Here is a 25,914-nt window from a genome sequence, read left to right on the forward strand (position 1 = left end):
CTTTTGGGTCTGTTATCTCACCAGGAAAGGAAAAAAAAAAAAAAAAAAAATGGGACAGGAGAATTAGAAAAGGAGAGGGAGTTTGCATGTTCTGAAGTGGTATGTTTGCTTTGTTTAACAGCAAAGACAGATTGAAAATTTACAGTTTGACCCAGAAGTCTTTTTATAGAGAACGTTTTAAGAAATTAGTTGAGAGAAGCCTGAGAAGTGAATGAGGGGGAATGCTGGCTAGCTATAAACTGATGCTTTTCTGTACATATTGTCTCCTTCATATCAATACATACTGAGTCCTGAGCTTTTCTTAAAATAAACCCAGAAGAGCTGGAGATAGCATACGATGGCTTTAAGCTATATTTTAATTTCCTGGGCTGTCTGGAGATGGTCACAACAGTTCCTGGCATAATTGTATGAAATTTCACAATATCAGTAGCATAGAAGGAGGGATGCTACAGACACAATTGCTACATAACTTTGACATATCCTGAGGAGGTCCATCCTGGGCACTAAGTGAGGCAGGGTCTCGAGACAAAAATAGGACTCAATAATGTAATTACAGAGCAAATCACAGTGCATCAGCTCTGCTGTGACTATGGTTGCCTGAGCTTAAATATGATTGCACGATGTAAATTGTGGCATTACCTAATAGAGGAAGGCTTGATTTTATAATCTGAAAATTGGCTCCATGTAAACTTCAGGTAATTCTTCATAGCAAGCAGGTATTCACCTGGAAGTAGCATAGACTTCATGGATATGAAGAGTACAACTGCCTTCAGCTGCCTTCTTTTTCTTTTTAAAGGAGGAAATAACAGCATGGAGTAAAGCAAAGGACAGGCTTATAGAGGCTAATATCTGACTTTGAAATTGCACCAAGGTCTGAGAAACATCATGACCTGTTAATCAATTGCTTCAGCTGATTTTGCATTCTTTATTTCTTTATATCGATAAAAAGAATTATCAGAAAACTGGCCCCTTTAAGGTAAACAGTACACGATGAAGTAGTTCATGCAATCTATTAAATATATAAAAGAGTGCAGCTGCTTCCCTTGCTTTTCAAATCAAAAAAATTTAGGGGACAGGCTAAGAACCTGCTGTCACACATCTAATTTTATTGAGCTTCACTCAGCAAAATTAAAAAGCTGTGTTTTGCAATAAAGAAGCCTCATAAATTTGAAAATCAGAGATGTCAATGGGAGTTTCCTGTACTGTATAGTTTTGCTTCACTTCAGAGGTCCACGAAGTTACATAGTTTACATGTATCTTTGCCTTTAAGTACTTCAGTTTTTAATTACTGAAATGATGCCTCACGTTATGTTTAGTACACCAGTAAGGAATTTCCACTTCTATCTGTAAGGCAGAGACAGAAGAGTATACCAAGGACTACAAAGCAGTACAAAAGAGAGAAAAATCATGTGTATTGAAACTGTACAAGTATCTGTGGCTTCACTTTAAAATTTTTGGTGTTTCATTTTAAACAGGGTAAATCCTGTTTCCACAGTTCTCACTGAATGTTCACTTCTGTATTTTGGGGAAGTTTTTGTTTAACATGGTGATAAGCAGGCTACAGAAATATCTATATTCGTCTAAGAGCAAACACAGGCATTCCCCTTCAACAATAAATTATTGATCTCTTAGTAAAAAACAGTATGTATTGCTCTATGGAGTTGTGGACAGTACATGATTTTGGGGCCTGGTATAGACATGCAGACAAATTGCAACACCTTCTTAAAGATATCTTCTGAATTTTAAAATAATTTTGATGGATATTAGTACATGCCTGACCTGTCCACCAGTCAGGAATGATGCAATTTCTGGAAGCTGTTGGAAGATGTCTGCCAGTTTAATTTTCAGAGCTGTGCCCCATAAACCGTACTGAGTTCAGGTTTGGACTGGGGTACATGGCCTTCTTGGGTGCTGTACTTGGGGTAATCTGAGCAGTGGGTGGTTTTTACTGAAGGGCAGGTGGAGGATACATACATTTAACAGCTCTACATCCAAATATCCCCCTGGTTTTCACAGAGGCCTCCTGGGACACTCACCCATGCTCCATTGCCACCCACCGGATCCAGGGGCGTTGGAGGTGGCTGCTACAAAAGCATAGTTTTTTGACAGCCTTAGCTGGCAACCAACAGCCTGCTATGCCACACAGCCCAGCAGACAATAAGGAGAGCACACAGAGATTATGAGGAAGGAAAAAAATTCCTCAAAGCTGTTGCAAGAGGAAGGTGGATATCAGGGGAAGGGTTGATGCAGTGGTCCCACAGACAGGGAAGCCATTTTGTACTGTGTGGTTGAACTGCCACAGAATGTCAGCCATTTTGTCTCATGCGGCCACAAAGTTCGTTTCACCTGTAAGGGCAAGCAGTTAGCATTGCCTTTCATGGCTCTGCAGTGGAAGGGCCCATACGAAGGAGTCCCTCTAAACTTGAAAAAAAAAAAAAGTGTGCCTCTTATTAAAGGAACTTTTTGCTGCCCTTTTTCTTCTTTAACCAGAATCATAAACACACAGGTAGGTGAGGTCTTTTATCTGGTAACTGACTTCAGTATCATATGAGTCACTGTTACTTATTGGGTGTCCAAATCTCTTTCTAAAGGTGGAAAATTTCTTCCTGAGGAGATTAACCTTTCTGTCAATATCCCAGAGCAAAGATTGTGAGTAATTTTAATATCCAGTACAGCACAAAGCAACTTGCTTATTCACAGTGTGACTGTTGAAAAGAGGTGGGGGGAAATTCATAAACTAAAAAAACATAAGCTTTGTTGTTTTAACTCAATACATAATCACAGAAACGTATGTGAAATTTGTTCAAATATAATTGAAATTTTCCTCACTTTATTTTTGAAAACTGCAAATCTGAGCCTGTTGAATGTATGTTTGATAGACATAGCCTAACAGATGAGACACAAAGCCTGCATGGATATATATGAGGAAAAAAAAACATAATTTTGTACAGTTTTTGAACACTACTCTGTATCACTTCTTAAATCTAATACTATTAAATCCATTTATTTTTTAGTTTAATCCCATTGCCTGATTCTCAAATACTTAGGACTTGCTTTGAAATCATAATGATGATTAAGTATCTAGCTTTTATTTCTTCACCATCCCACTCTTTCTTTCACCCCTACAGAGTGACTCTTCTAAAGCTTTTAGTGATGATGAACTGTTCAGTAAAGATTTTATTTAGATACTGAAGTGTTACCAACTGTGAGTACTGTAATGTAACATTTGTGTAGTGATGCTAGAGCAACACATTTCATTTTATCCCTTTTGTTGTCCTACAGACTTCATTAGTCACTGGTGTTACTTTGCTCAGTGGGGAGAGGGAATATGGACCTCATAGTATTACTATGGTAAAAATAAGGCCTTGATGCCATAACTTTCAAAGCAAGGAAAGCTGTCTGTATGTTTTGCTAAAGACTCCCTCATGTGGAGTTCATGTTTACTGAAGAGAGACAAATGCTATATAGATCACAGCTGAGGAACTGCCTGAAAGAATATTACATTATCAATGATCTCATCAGCAGGAAAAGTTTTTACTGGTTCCCGCACAGAAGTGTGAAAAATGCAAACCAGCTCTAGGTCCACTGAGCATCCAGACCTTGCTGGTTTTTTTTTTTTTTTAGTTGGGTTTGGTTTGTTTTGGGTTTTGTTTTGGGGTTTTTTGTTGGTTGTTTTGGTTTTTTTTTTTTTTTTTTTTTTTGTATTGGCATTGGCTGATATGCTAATCTGGAACAGTTCTGTTAAATGCTCTTATTTAATGGCTACTGCATTTGTTTGGGCAAAATGTTGACATAACAGTTAAAGATAATGCCTGTTGCAGTTTCAAACATCAGTAATGGTGAGTGTTATTATTATCCCATCTTGATCTCCTTTCTGTGTCTTCTTTAATTAAAACAGTAATTTCAATTAGCTGTTTTAGAGCAAGTTCCTTCCATGGATTAAACCTGCATCACTCTGACAAGGGAAGGACTTGTTCTGATTTCCATCAGCAACAGGTCTAGCTTGCAGTGTTTTGTTTTCTTACTCGAGTGTGAATATTATTAAAATACAGTGTCTGTGTTCTGAAGAGTTGTGGTAGTTGCTGGTGTATATAAGTAAAGCTGGCCTCTAACAGGAGGGAGCCATTGCCACCATTGGGGCTGGTGATACACTCAGAGCGCAAGCCCTCTAGCTTATTTCTGTTTCCTTCTTCTTTCCTTTTTTTTTTTTTTTTTTTTTTTATAAGCACAGATACAGTATAGTTTGTCCTAGCTTTAGGATCTGGCTACACGTGAATTAAAAAAAAAAATCAGTCATACAGAGAGACAGAAGAGTGAACCATTACTTTTAAAAAAGTAGCTAGAGCTATAAGCTGTGTCTGGGTGTGTAAGTGATAGAGATTTATTTAACTGTGTTCATACTTTTATAAGAACTACAAAAAGATCAATTTAGCAAGAGAATTTCTACTCTTTTGCTAACAGCATGAGGGAAAAAAAAAATACCAACATACCACACGTTTTCTCCATTACTATGTTTTATCCTTTTGTTATAACTGAATGAAAAGCTAAAGCAGGTACAAGAACTGAAAAGATCTGGTTCTCATTAAAGCTGGTCTTAGACTCAGTGGTCTGAATGTAGGTGTGGTACTGCTAGTTACCAGCCACATGTTCAAAGTTCAGTCTGCCTTAAACCTCACTGAGGTGGCTCAGTTTCATGCAGTTGGTTGTATAAGTTCTTCACAGGAGAATCTAGTACTGTCAGAAGAAAACTATTACTAAAATTCATGATCTACATACTGACTTCTGGTCTTGGGTCACTGGCAATGCATTACTTCAGGAAACAACTGAAGAACAATTAAATATGGCCACATATGAAGTCTTCCACAGTATGTCTATGAATTAGAGTTTATGTAATCTGCTTAGTTAAACGGTTACAAACCTTGGACCGCTAACGTAACTGAGTTGTGTTGTTAATCTCAGCAAAAGGTCATTAAAAGACATTTGTCATTAAAAGATGTTTTGTAACTGAAAAAAATGCAAGCAAGCCTCTGTTAGTGTAAACTATCCAGAATGAAAGGCAGTAAAGAACAGGTGCTGCTATATTAGTTGGGCATCACTAGCAAGGTGCTTCTCATTTGTCAGGAATAAAATGTAAGAACATTTTTAAAAATTAGATAAAGTCAAATAGATGATCTTTTGCACTCCTAAAAGCTATTAAGGGAAGCATGTTCTAATTCTGGAGGCCTTTGTGAGTGAGAGAGGCTGCTTTTTCACACTTCATGAGCCTATATGAAGAACTTGCCTGTTGTGAGTGGGCTTAGAAAGATGGGAAGCCTACACGGGGCTTGAAAAATTATGATGAGTGCAGTCTTGGTTTGCAAGTAGAGTCCTAATGCAGAGACAGATGCTATCTCACCATTTCATTCAGTGGTGTTAACAAACAAAATTTAACTGCCTCAAGGATTAATGAGCAGTGTCAGGATATTCTGTCATGGAGAAGGGAGCAGTTGGGCTAGAAAGCTCTGTGAATATCCCTGGAAAAGCGTTCATCTTGGCCCGTTGCTGCTGAAGGAATAAGAGGGTCTGTGGCAGTGGCACAGACCTCAGTTCCTCTTGCTGAAGACAGTGGCAGCAGCAACCAGCTTAGCTTTCCATGACTTAGAAAAGACAAAAATGTGGGGCCATCTCTGGCAGCTGCTGCCTCTGTCGCCTGCCTGCTTTGCTAATACTCAGGGCCAAACCTAGTGGATGAAGACTATGATGCTCAGAAGAGCTTTCCTCACTCAGCCAGTGAAAGGCTGGGGAATGCTTTTGGGCAGCTCTAGGCAGAGTGTGTTTGGACAATATTTAGTGCAGAAGGAGTACTGTTGCACAGTATGAAAGTCAGTTATATTCCCTTTTCAATAAGTGAGCTCCTCTGTGTCAAATTCCTTACTCAAACACCTGCTAGGCAATACAAAGTAAAGAGTGTGATGAGTGTGAGCATGGGGGAAATTAAAAGAACAGACTGGATACAAGAACAAACAGAACAACTGGAGAACGTGCAAAACAATGACAAACAGATGTCTGCCATGTCTCTCATTCATTGGGGCAATTTATTTCAGTGCTTTGTTTGATACAGAAAATGTCAAGAGAAGTGCAGGGTTCAATGATGAAACCGTTTCTGGATTAAATTTATGTGTAAGCCAATAACCAAGTAGTTGACTATCAGGAGCAGGTGTGACAAAATCTTTCTTGTTTACTTTATTTGTACCACTACAGCATTATAAAGGTCAGTGTCACTACTACCAGTCCTTATTTCCAAAGCTATCTAAGCAGTGATTCTGTGCTGAAGTCTGGGCTAATAATCACAGATAGATGTCTGTGCTGTTTGAGGGTGAGGCTTTCACCTTCTGGCAGTGCAAGTCACAGCACTGAAACTAACCTCCAGGTATAAGGGTTAAAGTACCGGTCCTATCTTTGTACTTTAAAGGGAGAAGAGAGCAAGTGAGTTTTTTCACGCTACTGTAACTTCATTAATGTCAAGAGTCTGGGTTCAATGGGTTTTAGATCTACTGAAGTTCTTGGCCTGTTAGCAAAGGTGTTAGTTTCTGACCTCAGGTACCCACAGACAGATAGGTCTTCAAAATAATACATTCCTCATTAATAAGTCCTGATCTTTTAAACTCAGTGATTTAGGAATATAAACCCTATGGACTTCATCATCAGAACTGGATTAATATTCATTAGCCTTCAGTGAGGCTCCTATCCCTGACCCTTCTGGCACTTTTAAAAATCTCTCTTGGAATATTGCTATTTAATTTGATACATCAAAATGTGTTTTGTGTTCATAACTTAATGGCCTCCATTTAACAAATGTCAAATCTTGGTTGCTATTACTCCAGAACACAGTGTGCTCTCTTGTGACATGAGCTGTCAATGACTAATGAAATGAGGAATAAAGCCTGAATAAGGTTAGACTGTGGAAGCTCTAAATCCCCTACCTGTTGATATTTTCTTCAGACAAATATCCTTCTTGCAGAGGACTGAAGTCAGGTATAAAAATATGCTCTGTGGACATGTACTTTGCCAAAGTTTCCTTTTGTAAGTCAGAGATCCCTTTTATGTCTTCTGCAAATCATACTGAATAAAGAAGGTGCTGAACAAAAAAGGTAATTTCCTTTGTAACTACAAAAATCATTTCCCAAAGGCATTTTGCAAGCATTCACCTAACTGGAATGCTCTTTATCTTTCTTCCTTTTAAAATGTCAAGCAGATAGAAGTCGTCTAAATAGCATTCTTTCCTATTTTGATTAATTTTGCATAGTGTTTTCCCAGAAGTATTGATACTTACATAAACCTGAGTTCTGATTCTCTTCTGACTAAGACTTCCCGAAGTCTCTGGATCTTTGCCATCTCAAGCTCAATTTCCTCAGGCATCATTGTTGTTTCAGCCATTGAGATGATGTCAAGCTGACCTGTGTGTGAAAGCAGAGAAAATGAATTAAGCTAGTCAAACTGTCTTAATGAGGTTTTTTAGGAATGTAAATTTAATCACAGAGCTATCTGACTGTGGGGTAATTAATGCAAGTAGTAAGGAACATTTTAGCTGAATGTTATGTTGACTGGTTTCTCTAATGTTTTGCTTATTGCTTTCAATGCAACCATTCTGAAGTGACAGAATCCCTAAGCCAAAGTGACATCCATTTTGTTAGTCAGAATCATAACTCTAAGGAATCCTAATCCAGTACATAACTAACTACTGTTCCTTAATTGATATCACTACAAACTTTGAAAGAACAGCCACAAACTGCTACAAAACTCAAAGCAATTACTTGCAACTCTGAAGAGTCCTATCTTGGAGCAAGTGCAGGCAATGTAAAATAATGAAGGTTTCCCATCTTTAATTCGTGTAACTCTTCATACCATTCCACTATCTCAGCTTAACTAACAGTTAAAGCCCAGATCCACTAGAGGAGCCAAGGATGTGATTAGAAATGATGCAGGGCCTACTCCTTCGAGGGGCTGAGCGTTTCTCACTAGGGCACTGAAATCAGTTGAAGAGACAAACAGCACTCTCTAGTAATTACTTGGCCACTGGTAAAGCCAGGGTCCCTCTATGATTATTTCTCTATAATTGACGTATTACCTCATCTAATCCAGAGAGAAAGAGGGCATGAACTGCATTTGCTGAAGGTAGAAGGAACCAATTTATAGAAGGTGGATTTGGAAAGGAGCAACTTGGTCTCTAGAAAACCTTATTCCAAGGGTTCACCATAATTTGCCTTCATTTTGAACAAGAATTTAGAGACTGAAAAATAGAGCGCCTGAATGTTTTGGTACCCAAACGGAGACATATTCCTGACGGCAGGCCTGTTTGAGCTGTATTGGTTTAAAAAAGGAAAATGGAGAGGTCAAAATGTACTCAGCATGACTATACAGAAAACAGGAGACAAAAAGCATCAGAAAAAAAGCTGCTCAATTAATTAAGAGGAGATGAATTCTGAAGTCCCTCCTGACAGACTAAGCACAAACAGCTGGGAATTTCTGACAGAAACTTGGAGTAGAAATGAAACTGCAGAATCTCAACATACACAGCCCCTGCATGAGCCTAATTCACGAAGATCTGTTCTCCCAAAATGGAAGCAAAGTAAAGAAATTCTATAGGATATAAAGAAAACAGATTTTCTTTATATATAATAGAATATATATTTTATATATAAAATATATTTATATATATATATAATTATCCTGCTAATAATGTCAGCAAGTCTTGGCTTCACTTCATAATGAAGAAAGTGTGCAAATAAATATTAAAAATCACTATTGTTTTTCAAGATAGCAGAATCTTGAGAAAAAAAAGTGACATTTTTGAAATATCTCTTATGAGAGAACAACCATTTCTCAGTAGTTTTTAAAACTCAAATTGCAAAACTGGTCGGTAAAGTAAGGTTATCTCGTGTGTCTGAACACACAATTGCTGCCTGTACAATATGGATTTTCCTATTAGAAATCATTGTGTTGTTTGGGGTATATTTAGTTGAGGTATAGCCTAGATGTCCTAAGAAGTGTTGTTCCAGCTCTGTCACCAATAGCTAGCTTCACGTATAAAGCACATGAGTCTTTTGAAGTCACAGCTGTTAAATTAGATGTTGAAATAGGAGGTAAACCCCTTGGAAATTTTGTATCTGTTTGAGGAAAGTTGAACACCACTGAAAATGCCTTAGGGACTGTATCCAGCTCCATCTTTTCCCTCCCCTCACACCCTTCTCTGGGGGTGTGGAAATGAGGAACCATAGAAAAGCCTTGAACTCAGTAGCAGAGTACCTAACATGCTGTGTTATCGCTAACAGATGGGCAGAATTATAATTCAGTATTCACTAGATGTTTATCAGTCATCAGTCAAAAGAAACTAGAACAAAGATTCTACAAGTATAGTTTTGCCTCTTGTTCCTTTTTGGGGTTGTGGATTTATTTTAACTGCTTGCAGCATAATTGGCCTTGGTGCAAATTTATTTTCCAAAAGTATTAAACAAGAGATAAGAAGTTATTCTGATGCTACCATGAATTGAAGCCAATAATACTGGTAATTAGAAAGATAAGCCACAAATATATTACACATATATACATATTTTAAAATTAGTTCTCAAGAGCTCAGAAAACGGGGGGGGTGGGGGGGTGGGTGGAGGAAAGTAACTGTGTTATTTCCACTCTACAACTTTAGCTGTAAATGCCCCAGTGTTACCCCTTGGCTCAGATCATCTATCACGCCATGATTTTAATAATTCAGGAGGGGAATCATGAACAAGCTTTATGCCCTGAATATGTGCTTAAAGCCAACACAAGAATTAGTGTGACAAGCAATAGTCTAGTCTGACCTCTTGCAGAACAGTCACAGATTCTCCTTCACATCCCACTCAACGTGTGCTTGAAAATATTTTTGAAAGCTATCCAAAATTATGCAATGTTTTCAAAAGAATAAAAAATGTAAGCAAGGCACCACAAGTTTGAAAGTGGAGGGAAATAAATATAGAAGCCATAAGATATTTGTTCACAATTTGTCTGCAAACTTAGAGATATAGCTAGAATAATGCAGAGGTATAAGGAGTGGTTTAGTTCATAGCAGTACATGTGCTGTGAACATACTCTAAGGTGATTAATTCTCATGGAGTTCTCAAACTGGAAGGAGGATTGGCAAGAGCTCGATTAAGGGAACTTTGAGAGGAAAAAACAGACCAGGCAGTTGAAATAGGAAGCAATTTGAAGGTGAGAATATAGAGAACTGAATATGGAGACACTGTGGTGCTGTAAGAGGTAAAAAGACAATTCTAAAGGGGTAGGCATGGTCTTTCAAGGAAAAGGAACTGAACTCAATTCATACTTCATGCATGTTCACCTGTGCACTACTAAGAAACGATATAATTTTTACATCAAATGCCCAGCTTTTCTAAATGTCCCTTCCTAACAGGTAAAGACAGTGAGTTCCTTTGTCAGCTGCCAATTCCCCTTATACAGATGAGTCATAGGTCTCAAACCCAACACAGCTGCAATATATCACCCACTTTGGCCGCTTCTGAAGAGTATGCATTTTTAAGGCAGGCTTTGAGGGAAGAGGCACAATTAGAACACCGCATTTCCCAGAATTCCTGAAATAGTGGAGCCCAGGTGTGAGGACACTCTGGAAATACAAGCCTCTGAAGAGGCCACAGGTCAGGATTCCCATCTCACACCTTCACCATTGTGTTCTTCACAAATCACCAACCTGTTTGTGTCTGAATTTTTTTTTCTACTATTGTGGGTAACTGGCCTGCCTGGAAGAAACTATGCTGAAGGATAATTAATTATTTTTCATAGAATGGTTTGAGCTCCTGGAATGTAAACAACTTGGGAAAAAATATGTTAACATTGTTAAGCCTTTGAGTAAATTTCTAGATCTGTCCCAGTGATGAATGACACCTTTACTACTTTGAGACATGATTCTAAACAACTTCACACAGAAGTCTCTTTCCTTTTCATAAAAGAAAGATAAGTGTTTAATTTTTTTTAAAGCAGGCCTGCATTAGTCAACTATTTTTTAGCATATATTGTTATTACACTCTTTCTGGTAATGAGCCAAAATTCATAAAGCAGAAGTGGAGATAACATTGAGATTAGTCACAGCTAGTGATGGGAAGAAAGTATTTTGTCTGCTCTGTAATCTCCAGGATAATTTTCAGTGACAAAGAAACAAGTAAAATATTATTACTGTATGCACAAAAATATATTAGCATGAAAATAATTACTATATAGAAACAAAATTATCAAGCTATTACGTATAATGAGAGAGACTGAAGTGGTAAACCTGAAGCTATTTATGCATATTTTTGCTTCAATGTAAATGCAGACTGGTATAGTTAAACTGAGTATTAACTTAATGATCATTTTTCATACTCAGTGTGCCAGCCAGCAATGGAACATTAGCCACCTGTGATGAAAAGCAACAAAAAAATAAAATGCCTATTAAGTTAATAAGTACAAAAAAAACTTTAAAAGAAGCCTGAAGTGATATAATGAGAAATGAGAGAACGCATTATACCTGGTGTCAGTAGTTTCAGACAAATTGGTAAGGAATGCTGGAAGAAAAAAGCAGTTATCAGCAAAAATCCTGCTGCTGTCACTTGATGCAAGCATATTGTTCACTGAGAAGCTCATTGTGCTCTACAACCATTAGCTGGTTTAATTCTAATTTGGGGGGTTTGTTATCATCATCTTTGTAAAAGACAGAGGTACGGAGAAGGTGAGGTGTATCAGTAACACAAAGGGTCCAAAATATATGCTGTAGGAATCCAAAACCACAACATCATTATTCTGGTGTTATCCACACATGGAACAGCAATCAGACCTACTTCATGAACCCCTAAAGCAGTATGCAGGCAATTTGCAGTCTAGAGGCACTACGAGCTGAGTGATGAGTTACTTATGGGTAGATAGCAAGTCTGTGGTAGAGCCAGTACAAGGTCTGCTGGATCACAGCATCTCTTCAGGACATTGTTTATCCTTTTTCTTGCCTGTGAATTTGTTGCTGTTGGAAACTCAGTCACTCAGCCTTGAAGAGTCATCTCAGTCATTTAGAAACAGAAGAGCTCCAGCACAGGTAAGGGTAATGGCCCAGCTACTCTGCTGCTTTTTGTCATCTTTGACATGGATGAACCATCTTAAATGAGACTCTGTGTTTGTTCAACCCATGGCTGCTGAGAGCTCTTTAAGGGACTGCAGTACAAATCAGCTGCATGGCTTCTCTAATGTGGACACCATTTAGCAACAAACCTGGCTGCTCAGCCCACTCAATTACAGTGCTTCAGTTGCAAATTATTTTAAGTTATTGCTGTCCTGGATTGGATTCAAACTGAGCAATTTCAGGCCTATTTTCACTCAAATTGTCCAGTAATAAAATAATCCTTGTTAAAATACTGTTAATGGTTAAGTTTTGTTCCAAATCTGGGTCAGCACTTTTGGGGCTTTCTCAAGAGTTCAGTGACATTCTCAATCCTTTTTCACCAAAGTATATTAAATGCTAATACAGCATGGTGCAGCAAGTACACTCTTAATGCTGTTTCAAGTGTCAAAATCAAGACTTTCAAGACCACTATTAGTTGATGAGCCACAGCAGAAGTAAGCATGAGGCACAGGTTAGAGGTGGATGAAGAGAGAACCAGATGGTACAACTTAAAAACAGCACACTTGGTGGAAATTTAAATAGTTGTGTAATGCAGAAAAACAAATTGTTATAGTACAAAATATTACAGATAAAAAATGTTCATGTGAAAGAATCAGATGAGCAGATGTAGTTTGTCACTAGCTTGTCATCTGGAGGCACGAATGACTAGTCTTGTAGCCAGGCCTTTTTCTATACCTTTTACTGTTGCCTCAAGTGTATTCAAAGGTCCAAAGTTTTGAGTTATTTTCTCTTTGATTTAACCCATCTGGAGCAGGATGCAGTGGCCAATAACTAACTTGTACAGAAAAAACCTATATCTAATTGCTTATTCGTAATCTAGCCTGCTGCAGCATTCTATTACTGTGAATCCTGACAATGATTAAATTTGGCATGTGTGTGGAATAGTATTTATTCAATGTTTTATGCTGGAATTACCATATAAATATAGCTAATAGCTAAACACAATACAAACAGCTGCAATATATTTTGTTTCTGGTTTCCTTAACAGTCAGGCAACACTGTAATTTAAAATGGATAAACTGGGGGAACAGGGGAAGGTGGCATAGGATAGTAGCGGTGTAGAAATGACCTGACTGTCATGGTGCTGAGTACATCCTACCACTCTTGCTGGTTCGACTGCCTGGGCTCAAGGTTTGTTTGGATATGGTGGTGTCTGACTTTGAGAAGCCCCAGCAGAGGCTCCCTCTCTTTCCCTCTTCTTTTGCTCAGAAGCAAATTTCAAGCTCAGGCCCTTGGCCTTTGCTCCTCCTCCAGGGCCCTGGACTTGACTTCCCACTTGACCTCATGCCTGCCTTGTACTCGGTATTTGCTTGGAGATCTCGACTGTGGCTGACCCTGGTTGTTGTCACCAGGCCTGCTCTGCTTTCCTTGCTCAGGTACCACTGGGCTGGGCCCTTGCTAGTGAGGACACTGTCCCTGCCCCTGCCTGCCTTACAGCTCTCAGCATAGGGCTTGCCTACCCACCCTGCCTACCTGCTGCCAGCCCTTCTGGTACCCAACACTGATCCTCCACCTACAGTTATTAATAGAAATGCTTCTCATGACTGCAGTGGACCTTGGACAAAGGCTTACTTCACCACAGTTTCCCTTTCTTACTTTTGATGATTTCTGGAAAAATTCCAAAAGAATCTGCATATATAAATACAGACTGTGGGAATCGGTACCAGCTCACTGCACATCTGTTTCAAACAGCAATGCCTCACCTGCTTCTAAGTACATTACATAAACTCAGTGTTTTACATTCTCACTTTCCAGGAATAATGTAATGAATATTTTTGTACTGCCTGTGAGTCCTCTCAGATAGAGGCTGCTCTACATACATCCCAGGAATCAGTCCTCCTCCTGCTGCAGAGTACAGTCCACAGTCCATTTCAGTGGGTTATTTTAGAAAATGCTGTATCCTCCTCTTCTCCCTCAATGCAATGTCTTTCCTCTGCTCATCATTTGGCCCTCCTGTTTCATCTCTTGCACTGAAAACAGACTGGTAATGACAGCCAATTTAGTAAAAGTTGGAATCATACTAGTAGTTGTACCAGGCCTCAGTAACCAGCTAAGAGGCTACACTGAGGAGCACACATACCTGATGAGTTTTAACACTGGGGAAAAAGTAATCTCTAAAGACAACAGTAGTGTGCAGAAGCTGTTACTGGAAGAGCAAAACCCTAATGTTCTACTCCCCTTAGATGTGCTGAAGTTCTCAGAATCACTTTGCTTCCACTACCATCAATAGCACTGAATACCAGAGATGACACAGCTGCGTTTTGCTTCTAGCAGGAAGCTGAATTTTTTTTTCATTTCTTACTATGCCTATCCTATTACAGCTTTTGAATCCCTATATTAATACTTCTCCATTAGTTAAACAACATAATTATTTTGGAATCACTGGCATGTAGAACCATGAAACGCACTTTGAGCTGACACAAACTGAGCACGTATCTGTCATGGGTGGCTAGATGTGCTTTGTCCCTGCAACAAATAATGGTGGCCAGAAACTTTCTGACAAAACAATCTGCTAGAAAATGCTAGAGAAGTGGCATTCATAGTATCTGGGGGATAACATCTTGGATTCAGTACATTTACTATGAAGTCAAAAGGAATGCCTCTGTGCAAAGAGCCTGGTTTCCTATCGGTGCACGAGGATCCAGTACAGCCTTGCAGTTCTGGAGATGTTAGATCCTCCATAAAACCCTGGAAGCAGAAGTTTCAACTGCAGTGCAGCTCCCAGGTGCACAGGAGGTAATTTTGGAGCCCTGAAATACTGGCTTAAAGTAGGCATCAAAGTTTCCAATATTTTTGCCAGACAGCAGGGCACCTAGAAATCCCAAAGCTGTTTTTTCACATGCTCCATGTCTCAGGGTAAACCTCTGGATTGGCTGATTTCCCTTACAGCTTGGTTTTGCAACAGGCAGCTGTGAAATCTGGCAGCTCTAGGGAACCCCTTTGGCAGGAAGGAACCAGAGATGCATACTGAAAACTGATGAAATGCCAGGATCTCAGGGAATGTCACAATCACCAAATAGCCCTGCTTCTGAACAGTCATTTGGGGAAGGAGAAAAAGAAGATGGAGGATTTTTGTGATTCATGGGGAATTGTGGTGCATCTATGCTTCCAGTAAACCTGAAATACAAAGTACTAGCCACCTCAGCTCTATACTGTGCTATGTAAAAATCACTTATGTTCTGAGATAAGCTGCTAGACTGGCACAATCCCTTCATATCTGCGGTCCATTCTGCAGCTCCACAGTCAAAAGATCAGAATTTCACGTTTGCATAGAGGCATTCTGGTACAACCTATAGAGAAGCACATCTCTGAGATGATCAAAATGAATTATCACACATTTAAACTTGCCATTTGTGGAAGGAGAGGAAATCTTCCTTTCATAGTAATGATTAGAATCACTGGGAAAAGCACTGTTGCAGCATCAGCTGCAGTGAAAATATTTTTATTTTGCAACTGGAAAGAATAAAAAATACTTTCTACCACCCCTTAGGATGATAGCTGCTATTACACAGATTGCTTATGAAAAAGGATTTTTTTTTATTTAATCAAAACGAAAATCTTCCAATTGTAGGACATAACAGCATTAGTAAAGACTAGAAAAAGCATGAATAACCTAAAAAGACGTATTTATTATATGGCAAATGCACCATTTTTTAAAGGTTTTGTTTCAAATTTTGCTCAATCTGTTGAATTAATTTGTCAAATTAATCAACCTTTGGAAGAAGTCACTTCTGGATACTATGATTATTTCTTTTGCTCTGTTCAGCTCATTCAGTTTTTGACCACCTCTCAGACTTGTTTATTATTCAACACTGAATATCAAAGATAGTCTGTTTCTGTAACATATGAAATGACTCCTTCCTGTTTTCTAATAATAGGCTGCCATTACTTATAACAAGTATGTGCAGTTTTATGCATAGCTTGGATCTGTTACAACTTATATGTATTTTCTCCCATCTTTGAATAGTCTGATCAGTTTTCACTAAGCACATCTTCAAAATTATAGACAAAACAAAACTTGGAGTTTTCTTTCATGCAGAAATCTTAGCATTAAGCCGACTCTGTTGAGGAAAAAGAAGCTGGGTTGAGTGGACAGAAAGGTGTGAATTTGTCTTGTGGAGATGAATAGCTCTGCAGGTCCCCTTTCCTAATCCAAGGCTCACTGAAGTCTATAGGAATCTTTCACTTCAGCCTATTTTTTTTTTTTTTTTTTTTGCATATGTCATATATAACTTGCCCTTCCAGGCATGCAGCTATTTTTGCCTTTGAAGGAGAAGAGTGAGTTTGAAAAAGTCTTGGAAGTTCAGACTTGGCTTTTTAGAAATCTGTATAATTCTGTTGGTATTCTTTAAAGCTGAGTAACAACCTGATGAATTTTGTGGAGGTAGGCTGTGATATGCTACCCTTTAGTCAAACCTGAGGGAAAGAAGAATAGCAGAAAAAAACCCAAAATAGTAAGACAGAACTGACATTCATAATTTTGTTGAATTCAACAGAATCTGAATGAGTCTTTGAACCACCACATGGTAACAGAAAAACCCTATTGCTAAAAACCACCAGAGATCATTCTGTTTGACATATAATTTCCTTCCAAGGTATATTAAATCTTCTGATGTGACTGGAGATGGCTCTGTCCAAACAGTCAGTTGCGGTCTGAGTGCAATAGCACAATTATAATATTAGATTATTATAATAACTAGAGAGGTTTACAGTCTAGACATATTACAACCTGAGTTTTTACTTCGGAAGTATCTCACTCACACTCTACCATATGACCCCATTTTAAAATTAGGTAAGCAGAGAATATAAAAAGTACTGGTGCAATTGTCTACTGCCCTTCCAGAATCACTGCCCTGTCTTATCCATATCTAAGAGCCTCTTGCTATAAAAATATTCTTTTAGTTGCTTATCCTGTAAGTTCTTATTCTTAATTTCAAGCTCTGACCTTATATCTTTCACTGTTTACCTTTACAAAAAGCCTGTTGGCAGCAGTCTGTTCTTTTCCATTTCAGGTTTTTGTACACTGTGGTCTCACTGAGATTTCTCTTGAAATATAAACGCCAGATTCACAGTGTTGAATATTAACTCCTTCCTATAACCCTCAAGGTCCTTTTGGTTTCTATGGTATCATACTCAAAGTATTGCACACAATGACTGCTTTCATGACTGATGTAAAAAAGTGCCTGTACCTGCCCTGTGCCGAAATGAGATTCTTAGTCGCTTTGCATCTTTTATGCTGTACTTCTGTAGATCAAGTAGTACTGCACTGGAGAAACATTGGTTTAAGAACTGAAACTGAAAGAGATCCTGCTTTGAGTTTTCTAATTCAACTATATGTTCCCAAGCAGAAATAGACATTCAGGCAGGAAGTGATTGCTAATTAAGGATTGTCTTCAGTACTTTGCTAACTAGAAGTTTTATTGTTAAATGATGGTTCCAACTTTCTAATTTAGGGACTGTTTTCTGCCTTGTTCCATATTTAAAGATATGTATCAGCACAAGTCCATAATGATGAGATCTATGAAGATACTGCCTCTCAAAAAAAGCATCAATTAAATTGTCTTGTTTGTTATCGTAAGAAATTTATAAGCAGTAATTATTCTCTGCTTTGTCTTGACCATTTATGACAGTTCCAATTTCTTAAATGGGTAATTATGTAACCCTTTAATCTTACACTTGCCCCAGGAAAAAGATCTTTTTAGTCTTAAGAAACCGCTCTCTACACAGAAGACTTCATTTTGGTTGTAATGATACCCTGAAAAAACAGCTCATCTCTCAATAGTTATTCATGTTTCTCTGCCAATGAAGACCCTGTGAACCTGCACAAGTCTGGAGTTCTAGTAGAAATCTAATGGGATGCATAGAACTTAATGTGATTTTCAGACCTAATGTATCTTATCAGCTAGGCAGCAATCCTGTATTTGGATGATAAATTCCATTTGTTCTGTCTTGCACTTAAGCTTTCAGATTTTAGCATTCTCCTGACTTTTGATGCTGACAAAATCATGATATTCATCTTCATGTGAAGATGAGTATTTTGTTTAGCTAAGAGGAAAGGATCAAGGATAGAGGAAAGGATTGATTATGTTAAATGGCAATGGCTGGTGTAAAAATAAGTAGAGGTAAAGAATAAGCTTAGACTTTCTTTCTGAATAATATGCTGAAGCAGTACTTCAAGTAGTATATTGGAGGAAAGGAACTAAAGCTGTTTTAAACTAAGATCAGAATATATGGATCTTTTAAGGATCAGAACTCACTTTTTTTCACGGGGGAAAAAAAACAGACAGGTCCTGTGAATAAGCTCAGGTATTGTATAATTGTCTGCATTTGTGGGAGGGTAGATTTGGGAAGTGGAAAAGATTAATTTGACCATTATCTGGGCTTTTACTCTTTAAGGTAGGATTTAGCTTTCTGAGGTCCAGTGTCCTCTGCAGTCAGTCTTGCTCACACAAAGATTCCAGAATCTTTCTCCATGTATGAAGTCATAAGGATACATTCCATCAAATTAAACAGTTCAAGATAGTGCACCATCTCTGCTTTCATATTCTTCCATCTGGATCTAAGGGTGTTTGGTTATGCAAGGAACTGACTCAGTACAATAGGACAATTTGCTACCTAATTATCTGTAACTAGAATAATTTCTTTTCTAGCTGTAAATCTGTATATGATTTGGTGCTGTTTTATAGCACTATCAATATGATTTACATGTATTTTTCTACTACTGAGCTTTCTCTATTTTTATATCTTGTCTGATCTGTGACTTACAATACCCTGGATAGTCCCCTAAACAGTCAATTTTAGGGGGAAAGGGACAACTTTTCCTCAGCAGTACCCCTTCTGGCAGCAGTTTAAAAGCTAATACAAGCCATATTTACAGATCACGAAACAGAATTTCAGCACTCACAGCAATAAATGCCCAAGGAGTCAGAATTTAATACTGAACAAAATGTGTTTTCCTAAAATATAAGATAAATGTAACTTCCTATGAAAGTCTTCCTGTAAACAATGAAATAAAAGCCCCAGGCCTGATTTGATTGTGCCATAATATTAAGTCAAAAATACAGATTTTTTTTTTTGTTTAAATATGATTGAAATTTGCAGGAAGTGTTTCTGATGTAAATAAATTTAGGGTATGCAGAAGTATGCCCACTAACATAAATTACCCTAATGACACTCACAGATTGGGTCTTGAAAACACTTAGAGACTTTGACAGTCCAATTATAGGGCTCAACCTTGCTACTTTGAAGTTGATTCCAAGACTGTCTAGGCAATTTGCATGCCTCAGCCAATCTCCATTACAGTCAATGATAACAATGTTGCATACATCTCTTCAGACTGTTAGAGGGCAAAGGCATAACAATGAGGAAAACTGAATCATGAAAACAGCAAACAGAGTTTGGAATTAATGTATTTTTATAAAATCCTTCTTAAACTCAATTCCCATTGAATTAAAAAACCCCAGAGACATTATTCATGGATTCACATGTGATTCTCCACTCAGCTGAAACTGAATCCTCTGTTTTAATGTAAATTGCATCTCTGAGTTGCAACAGTTTTCAAATATCCAGATTCTAAATTTGGCAGATGTAACTTTTTTTTTTTTCTTATGGTGGCTATGATAAGGTCACAGCTCACGCCTTCAGATGCAAGATGGTCTGCAAGTGACTGCTCAGTAGCCAGCTTAGTATCGTCTCTGTACAGTTCCCATCACACATCAGATATAAAAATCTAGCAACGCAGAGTGTCTTTACTTGTGTCTCAGATATACTGACAGAGTGAAAAAAGGACTTGCTCACATACAGAAAATTTTCAGAGTAATTACAGCACACTGGAAGGGCATCATCATGATTGGTGTGACCATTTCAGACTTCAGTTTCCAGCATCCCCCAGTGCCTGAACTGAGCCACTAACTCTCTTCAAGACTAGTACAGTTCATTTGCAAAATAGCCTGTGGTATCTCATCCAGCCATTTCTGTTGTGTATAAAGAAGGATTAAGTGGTTTTGAGTGGGATTTAAAGAAGAGCTGTCCATATAATTAGGTCTGCGGAGAATTATGACAGACTTAACAAAGTACTGTAATTGAATTGTGCAAGAATGTTTTCCAGACTTCCTACTGTTATTTCCAATTTTAAACAAACTCTAGTTTGGGTATCAGTACCACATTCTTTGTTGCCAGATGCTCTGACAACAGAATTTTTCACACATTTGGCTGGTGGCTTTAGGTGAAGTGTGAAAGCAATTTCTCCCAGACCGCATTACATGTCAGTCTGAAATTAAGCAACCTAATTTGTCTTGCTATAACTGTAATAATAAGGTGGTATTTTTCCACCTCTTTCTATGAGATGTACCACCATGTATTTCATATCAGTGATTCTCTTATTGACCTAACCTGATAGAAGGGTGTCCTCAACATCCCAGAAAGTCTAAAACCAGAAGCTTTTCCTAATATTCTGTTCTGGTTTCTCCCTCTTCTTTCTCCCCCTACACACAGAAAAATAAATAAATAAATACATCTTTGCAGATGAGACAACTTAGCTGATCTTGCATGATATTGTTTCAGCACCCAAGTAAGTGCTGTGTCCAGAACCCCAGCAATTTATCTCATCTGTTTGTGACTAACAAGTCATTACTACTGTCCAGCCTGCCTCAGCCTGACCTGGATTTTATGAGGAGTGGCAGGAAGCTTTGGTACAGAGGTTGGTTTTCTCTGAGCTTGAGAACAGAGGCATCAGCCGAGGGGCTCTGCATCCAGCTGTGCTCTCTGCTTCCTCCTGGATCTGGAGAAGGTGCGTAATAAATTGCTGTACATCTTTCCATTTCAGCTTGCACCTGCCAAATCTTTCCAGCAGCCAAGAAGAGGGACAGAGAAATGGCCATACCAGTTCCTCTCCCCTCCTCACCTGCCTGTTTTAGGGAAGATATAGGCCCCTAGTTTGCTGTGCTCTATTCATAAGCAGCTTAGACCCAAGACTCGAGCAGCTTTGAGACAGAAAGGGAGCTGCTTACCTTCTTGAACAAACAGCTGTTTCTTATCACAGTCACAGTTATATCACGTATCACGGCCTTAGAGAAGATTTTCTTAATTTTATATCCAGCCTGGGAGTGTGTCCCACTTAAAATGCTGCCCAGAGAAGTCCTCAGTACCAAGGTCATATGTGACCTTATCCCCTCACACAGGAAATGAAAGAGAATTTTCCCTGTTTTGCAAAAAATCAATGTGTGTGATACAAATACTTGGTGCAAAGTTGGAGGTCTCTTATATGAGAAGACAGCTTTCTTATGAGGGAGGTCTTGGAAAAACTGGTAGTTTTTTTCATCTGATCTCAGTGTGTCTCCACATTACAAAGCTTAAGGTCTAGATCTTTGACATATGCTGAACATAAACGTCTCTGAGAATCAGCCACCACAAAATCAACAGACCAAACTCCTGTGTTTAAGTGGAAATTCCCTATATGAATTAAACATAAGCTCAAAAAGAGCTAGAAACAGATTTGTCATTCAGTAAAATATTGGGATACCACCAGCATGAAATCTGTTGTTTTTAAAAATGAATTAAGTTAAATTGCTTCCTTTTTTCTTCCTCTTTCCCCCTCAGGTAATCTTTCCTATTCATTTTTTTTTTGGCTTTACAATAAAATTTGCCTCTTTCATTAGGTGTTTATATCTCCTCTGTTGCTATATGAAAACTTCTTGCAACCAGCAAAGAAAATAATATTGACTCTATTCAGGAAGTGTTATCAGACAGACTGAATAGACAAAACACACTCACTATAACCTGTCTCAGACCAATGTTCATATACGTTGCTATTAGCAGAAAAATAACATATCTTACAGAACTGTGATTTAAGTAAATTCTACAGGATTAAGTAATGAATTTACCTTTTGTTTGCAATTTTAAGTTCTGCTTACAAATTCTCATTTTAAATGAGAATTTATTGGGGAAAAAAAAAAAAAGATAGATAAGTTCCTTTTAATTATTTCCTCAGAAGTCACTATGCAAAGTTAATCACCTCCTGGATTAAGTGTGCTTTTGGTGATGAGTCTCATTTTTACCAATCTTTCTTCTGAACTGATTATCTCTGGCCTAATTTATGTTGGTGCAGACTGGGGTATAAACTAATACTCAAGCATTGCTGTAAATGGTTCATGCTATTTTATTTTCATCTGTTTGCACAATTTTCAACTCATTTGCAATACTGATTCATTTAGAAAGATACACATCTCAAAAAGATCATCTTCCATGCTGCTTGTTTCTTTATTTGACTCACCAGCAAACACCCATCTGATCCTAGCCAACATCTGGTAATACCCTGGTTTTGCCCACATAAATGTCATTGCTATTGAGTCTTCTTTGATAGCATACAGAAATCTCTTCCTACTATTTGTACTTTCCATAGTACCCAGAAACTGATGAGAATTCTGATCTTCTGTTCTAGTAGATATAAAATGGTTTCTAGCTGCTTTCTACCACTCCAGAAGAAGGAAGTCTGGGGAAAATTATTAAAAGGATAGTCTATGAGAACGGGTTCTGTTTCTTGGACTACACAAGCTCAGAGTACTTTATGTGCATTAGGTGTGGTCTGTCCAGTCCTCAAATCACTGTAGTCTTGCATATATAAACTCTAGAGTAGCAGTGCTGTGGTTTGAGTCATAGTTGTTTTGTTTTGTTCTTTTTTCCTTTGAAAGAACATACTTGAGATGAGACAGAGCTGCAGTAAAGAGAGGAGGAATCAAGGAGAGTGGATGAATTAAGCTCAGTCATTCATTCTAGCACACCATGTCTGTATGTCAAAGACAAGAATTTGGATGTAGTGGACAATGTTGCTGGAGCCAGTAAAAGAGCTCTGGCATCCATCTTGATCAGAACCCCATGGCAGTATATGGAAGTAATTCCATAAAATGTAGCCAACCCTTGAAATAGGCCTTCATATTCCCTTCATCCCCCAAGTATCATCCTAATACCACTGTTACATCTCTATTGAATACTTTGTTCACTTTCTAAATACAGAAATAAAAAGGTCCATGCTGGTCACTGACTGCCTACAGGTACTTCAGTGCTTCTCACACCACAAGCACCAGTCCTTTTGTCCTCTCTCTAATGAACTCCAGTGCCACAGAGACATATAAAAAACATCCAGAAATCAAACTGCATTAGTTACCTATTTCTAGAGGTCTGATTTGTGAAAGCAGGGGCTATTTCTTCTAGTATCTCTCTGATTATCTTAAAGCTAGTGCAAAAAAGGGACAGGACCTACTTGTACCTGAAGTACCTTGCTCTCAGTATCTTCTTTAATGCCTTCACACCAGGGTGGGGTATGGGGTGCAGGACATAGGGACAGGGGAACGGACTGACTGCTTAAAATAATATTTTGTTTTTCAAAACAAATCCGTGAGAGAAGAAAACTTGGTTTACAGTCAAATAAATAATGATGATGACAATGTAGTTACCGCTGGGTTTTTTTGCATGTTCCTTTCACCTTTTCCCATCATGTTATGAATATAAAATAGAACCTTGTGCACTTTGAACAGCAGTTTGTCCTTCAGAGAATGGGGAGAATATGCAGTTATATGCAGCCTGGTGGGAAAGTTTGCACAGTGTATATGATATGATAACTGTTCCTATGAGAAAACGGATCCAAAACAAGACAAAAAAAATGAGGGAAAATTGACTTTGAAGGTCTGACCCAAAAGCCCTCACTGTCAGTTTTATTCAGTGACACTAGGTTAAACCTCTATCTGCAAGAAGCTATTTTAGTCTGGCTCAGGAAGACTGCCAGGAGTCAGGAAAACTCAGGAAGGGGTTTCCATGCCCAGCCCTGCATGAGATTCAGTGCTGTCAGAAGGCTGTAAATAGAAACTGGTACAGTTAGTTACTGTGGTAGGAACCTTCCCTAGGGTGGAGTTCCCATTGAAATCAATTCACATTCCCATCTGGATGGAGCAAGATTGTTTCTAAGCCATACTCCAAGGAAAGCAATTCATGCTTCCATCAGTTCATCTTATGTGATGGAGAATTAAAAAGCCATATTAAGAAACACACATTACTTGTTCATTTACTTCTGTCCTTTTGCTCAGTGGTCAAAGGAAACAGCCTGTGGCTTTCCATTTTATTCCTCACTAGGGTCATATTCTGATCCTGTAATGTTAACACAAAGCTTCACCATTTAAGTTTCAAATGATGTAACAGTGCCAGTTACAGCTAATGTTCAGGTTTTTAGAGCTTATTTAGTTTGGTATTTTTAAAATACTTTTTCTATCTTCATTATTTTTTTTGTTTCAGAAAAAAAAGTCAACAAAATTCTCAGTCTCAAAGTCTTGCAAAACCTCTTTAGGAATATACAAGTTTATGGTTTCTCCTATGAGCGTCAATTGATAAAGAGCAGCATATGTTGAGAATGAAATAGTAGTAAAACGGTCACTGACATTTCTAAATTTCACATCTTTACAATATTCTCCCTCAAAATTATTTGACTGCATAACAGAAATGCTTGTTTCTCTCTCCCACCCCCATGATGTGATTCTCTACTAACACAGTTTTCTAACAGTGCTTTAAAAATCTTTCCTGAAGCTGATAATTTTAGTCAACCTGAAAACCATTGGCTAAATATTATAGATGTATGAGTCCAATCCAGTAAAGGCCAAAGTGATACTGGTATGGAGAATTGCTTCAGACAATAAAGAAATTGGTTCACATTAACAGATTCCCACTCCAGCAAGTAATTAAGTACTGAGAAGATGCTCCTCAGAAACCGAGAAAAAAGGTCTTTCACATTTCATAGGAGAAAAGACTAATGATTTCCCAGGGGTATTTCTAAGGCCACAGGCATACAATGTGTACAGTTCAACAGCAGAGTCGAAGGCCAAGCAGCAGAGAATCATACTCAGATCTTGTTCTCCAACATATGAGGTGCACAGTACTTCTAGGGAGACACAAGCAAAAGCTGTGCCCTTCCTTAATGATTAAATTCGTGGAGCCAGTAGAGCCAAAACCAGCTGGTTCTTTTTTAGTGTATGCTCAGGTGAAACAGCACAGGGCCCCATCTCTTCAACTCACACAAAATAATGACAACAGTTGGCAAATAAATCTATTTTGCACTTGCTTTTCATTCTTGCATGTGGAGTCATTCTCTAGCAACCTCTGTTTTCACCAAGTTAATTTCTTTTGCATACTTAATTTTTATTCAGTTTTCTTTAAATATGCTAATATTTTATTTCTCTCAACTGGCATTAGGCTGATGTGAGGCTGAGCTCCCTGCAGGTCTCAGAGGTGAGAAAACGAAGGCAGTTCAGCAGAGTCGTAATCTATATCACTGATACAAATGGACAGCTAGCTGTCACCTTCTCTTTGTACAAGAGAAGGAAATAAATTTTGCAATTGCAGGGTGTTTCACACCTTACCAAGGCAGGAACAAATGGATCTTGATTTTACTGGCTTTCAAAACTCCATGGCTATGCCCTTCACTATCACATCCCACATATTCTGTCTGTGCTACAGACAAGCATCAGCCTGAAGGAAAATGTCTCTGTCAGAGTCTGCCAAACTGCAGTAACTTTAATCCCCTCCCAGGCACAGTGCCCAGAGGAAGTTATATGGGAATCCACAGTAGAAGATGAGAGAAGAGAAACCACAGATTGGGTAAGGAGAGTGGGGTCACAAATGCATAACTGAATTTCTGTGACTTCTTCTTTTCCTGTGAAAGAGAATGGTTTGAGGAACAGCCACTTGCTGTAGGGGCT

At 38.3% G+C, this 25,914-nt stretch overlaps 1 protein-coding gene across 3 annotated transcripts in view; it reads right to left on the bottom strand.

Moving 5' to 3' along the window:
• The window catches only part of BMERB1 (bMERB domain containing 1), a 55,273-nt gene that overhangs the window by 20,429 nt on the left and 8,930 nt on the right, over window positions 1–25,914 (bottom strand). For 2 of the 3 annotated variants that reach the window (XM_032983756.2, XM_042798322.1), the window contains exon 2: window positions 7,313–7,436. In XM_032983756.2, coding sequence (XP_032839647.1) covers window positions 7,313–7,416 — 104 coding nt within the window. In that variant the 5' untranslated portion in view covers window positions 7,417–7,436. Of the gene's footprint in view, window positions 1–7,312; window positions 7,437–11,533; window positions 11,571–25,914 lie in introns of all 3 variants that reach the window. The other variant, XM_042798323.1, reaches the window with a different exon arrangement.

The sequence above is a fragment of the Tyto alba genome, unplaced genomic scaffold (genome assembly GCF_018691265.1).
Source record: "Tyto alba isolate M040663 unplaced genomic scaffold, T.alba_DEE_v4.0 Super-Scaffold_28, whole genome shotgun sequence".
NCBI classification, from domain to species: domain Eukaryota; kingdom Metazoa; phylum Chordata; class Aves; order Strigiformes; family Tytonidae; genus Tyto; species Tyto alba.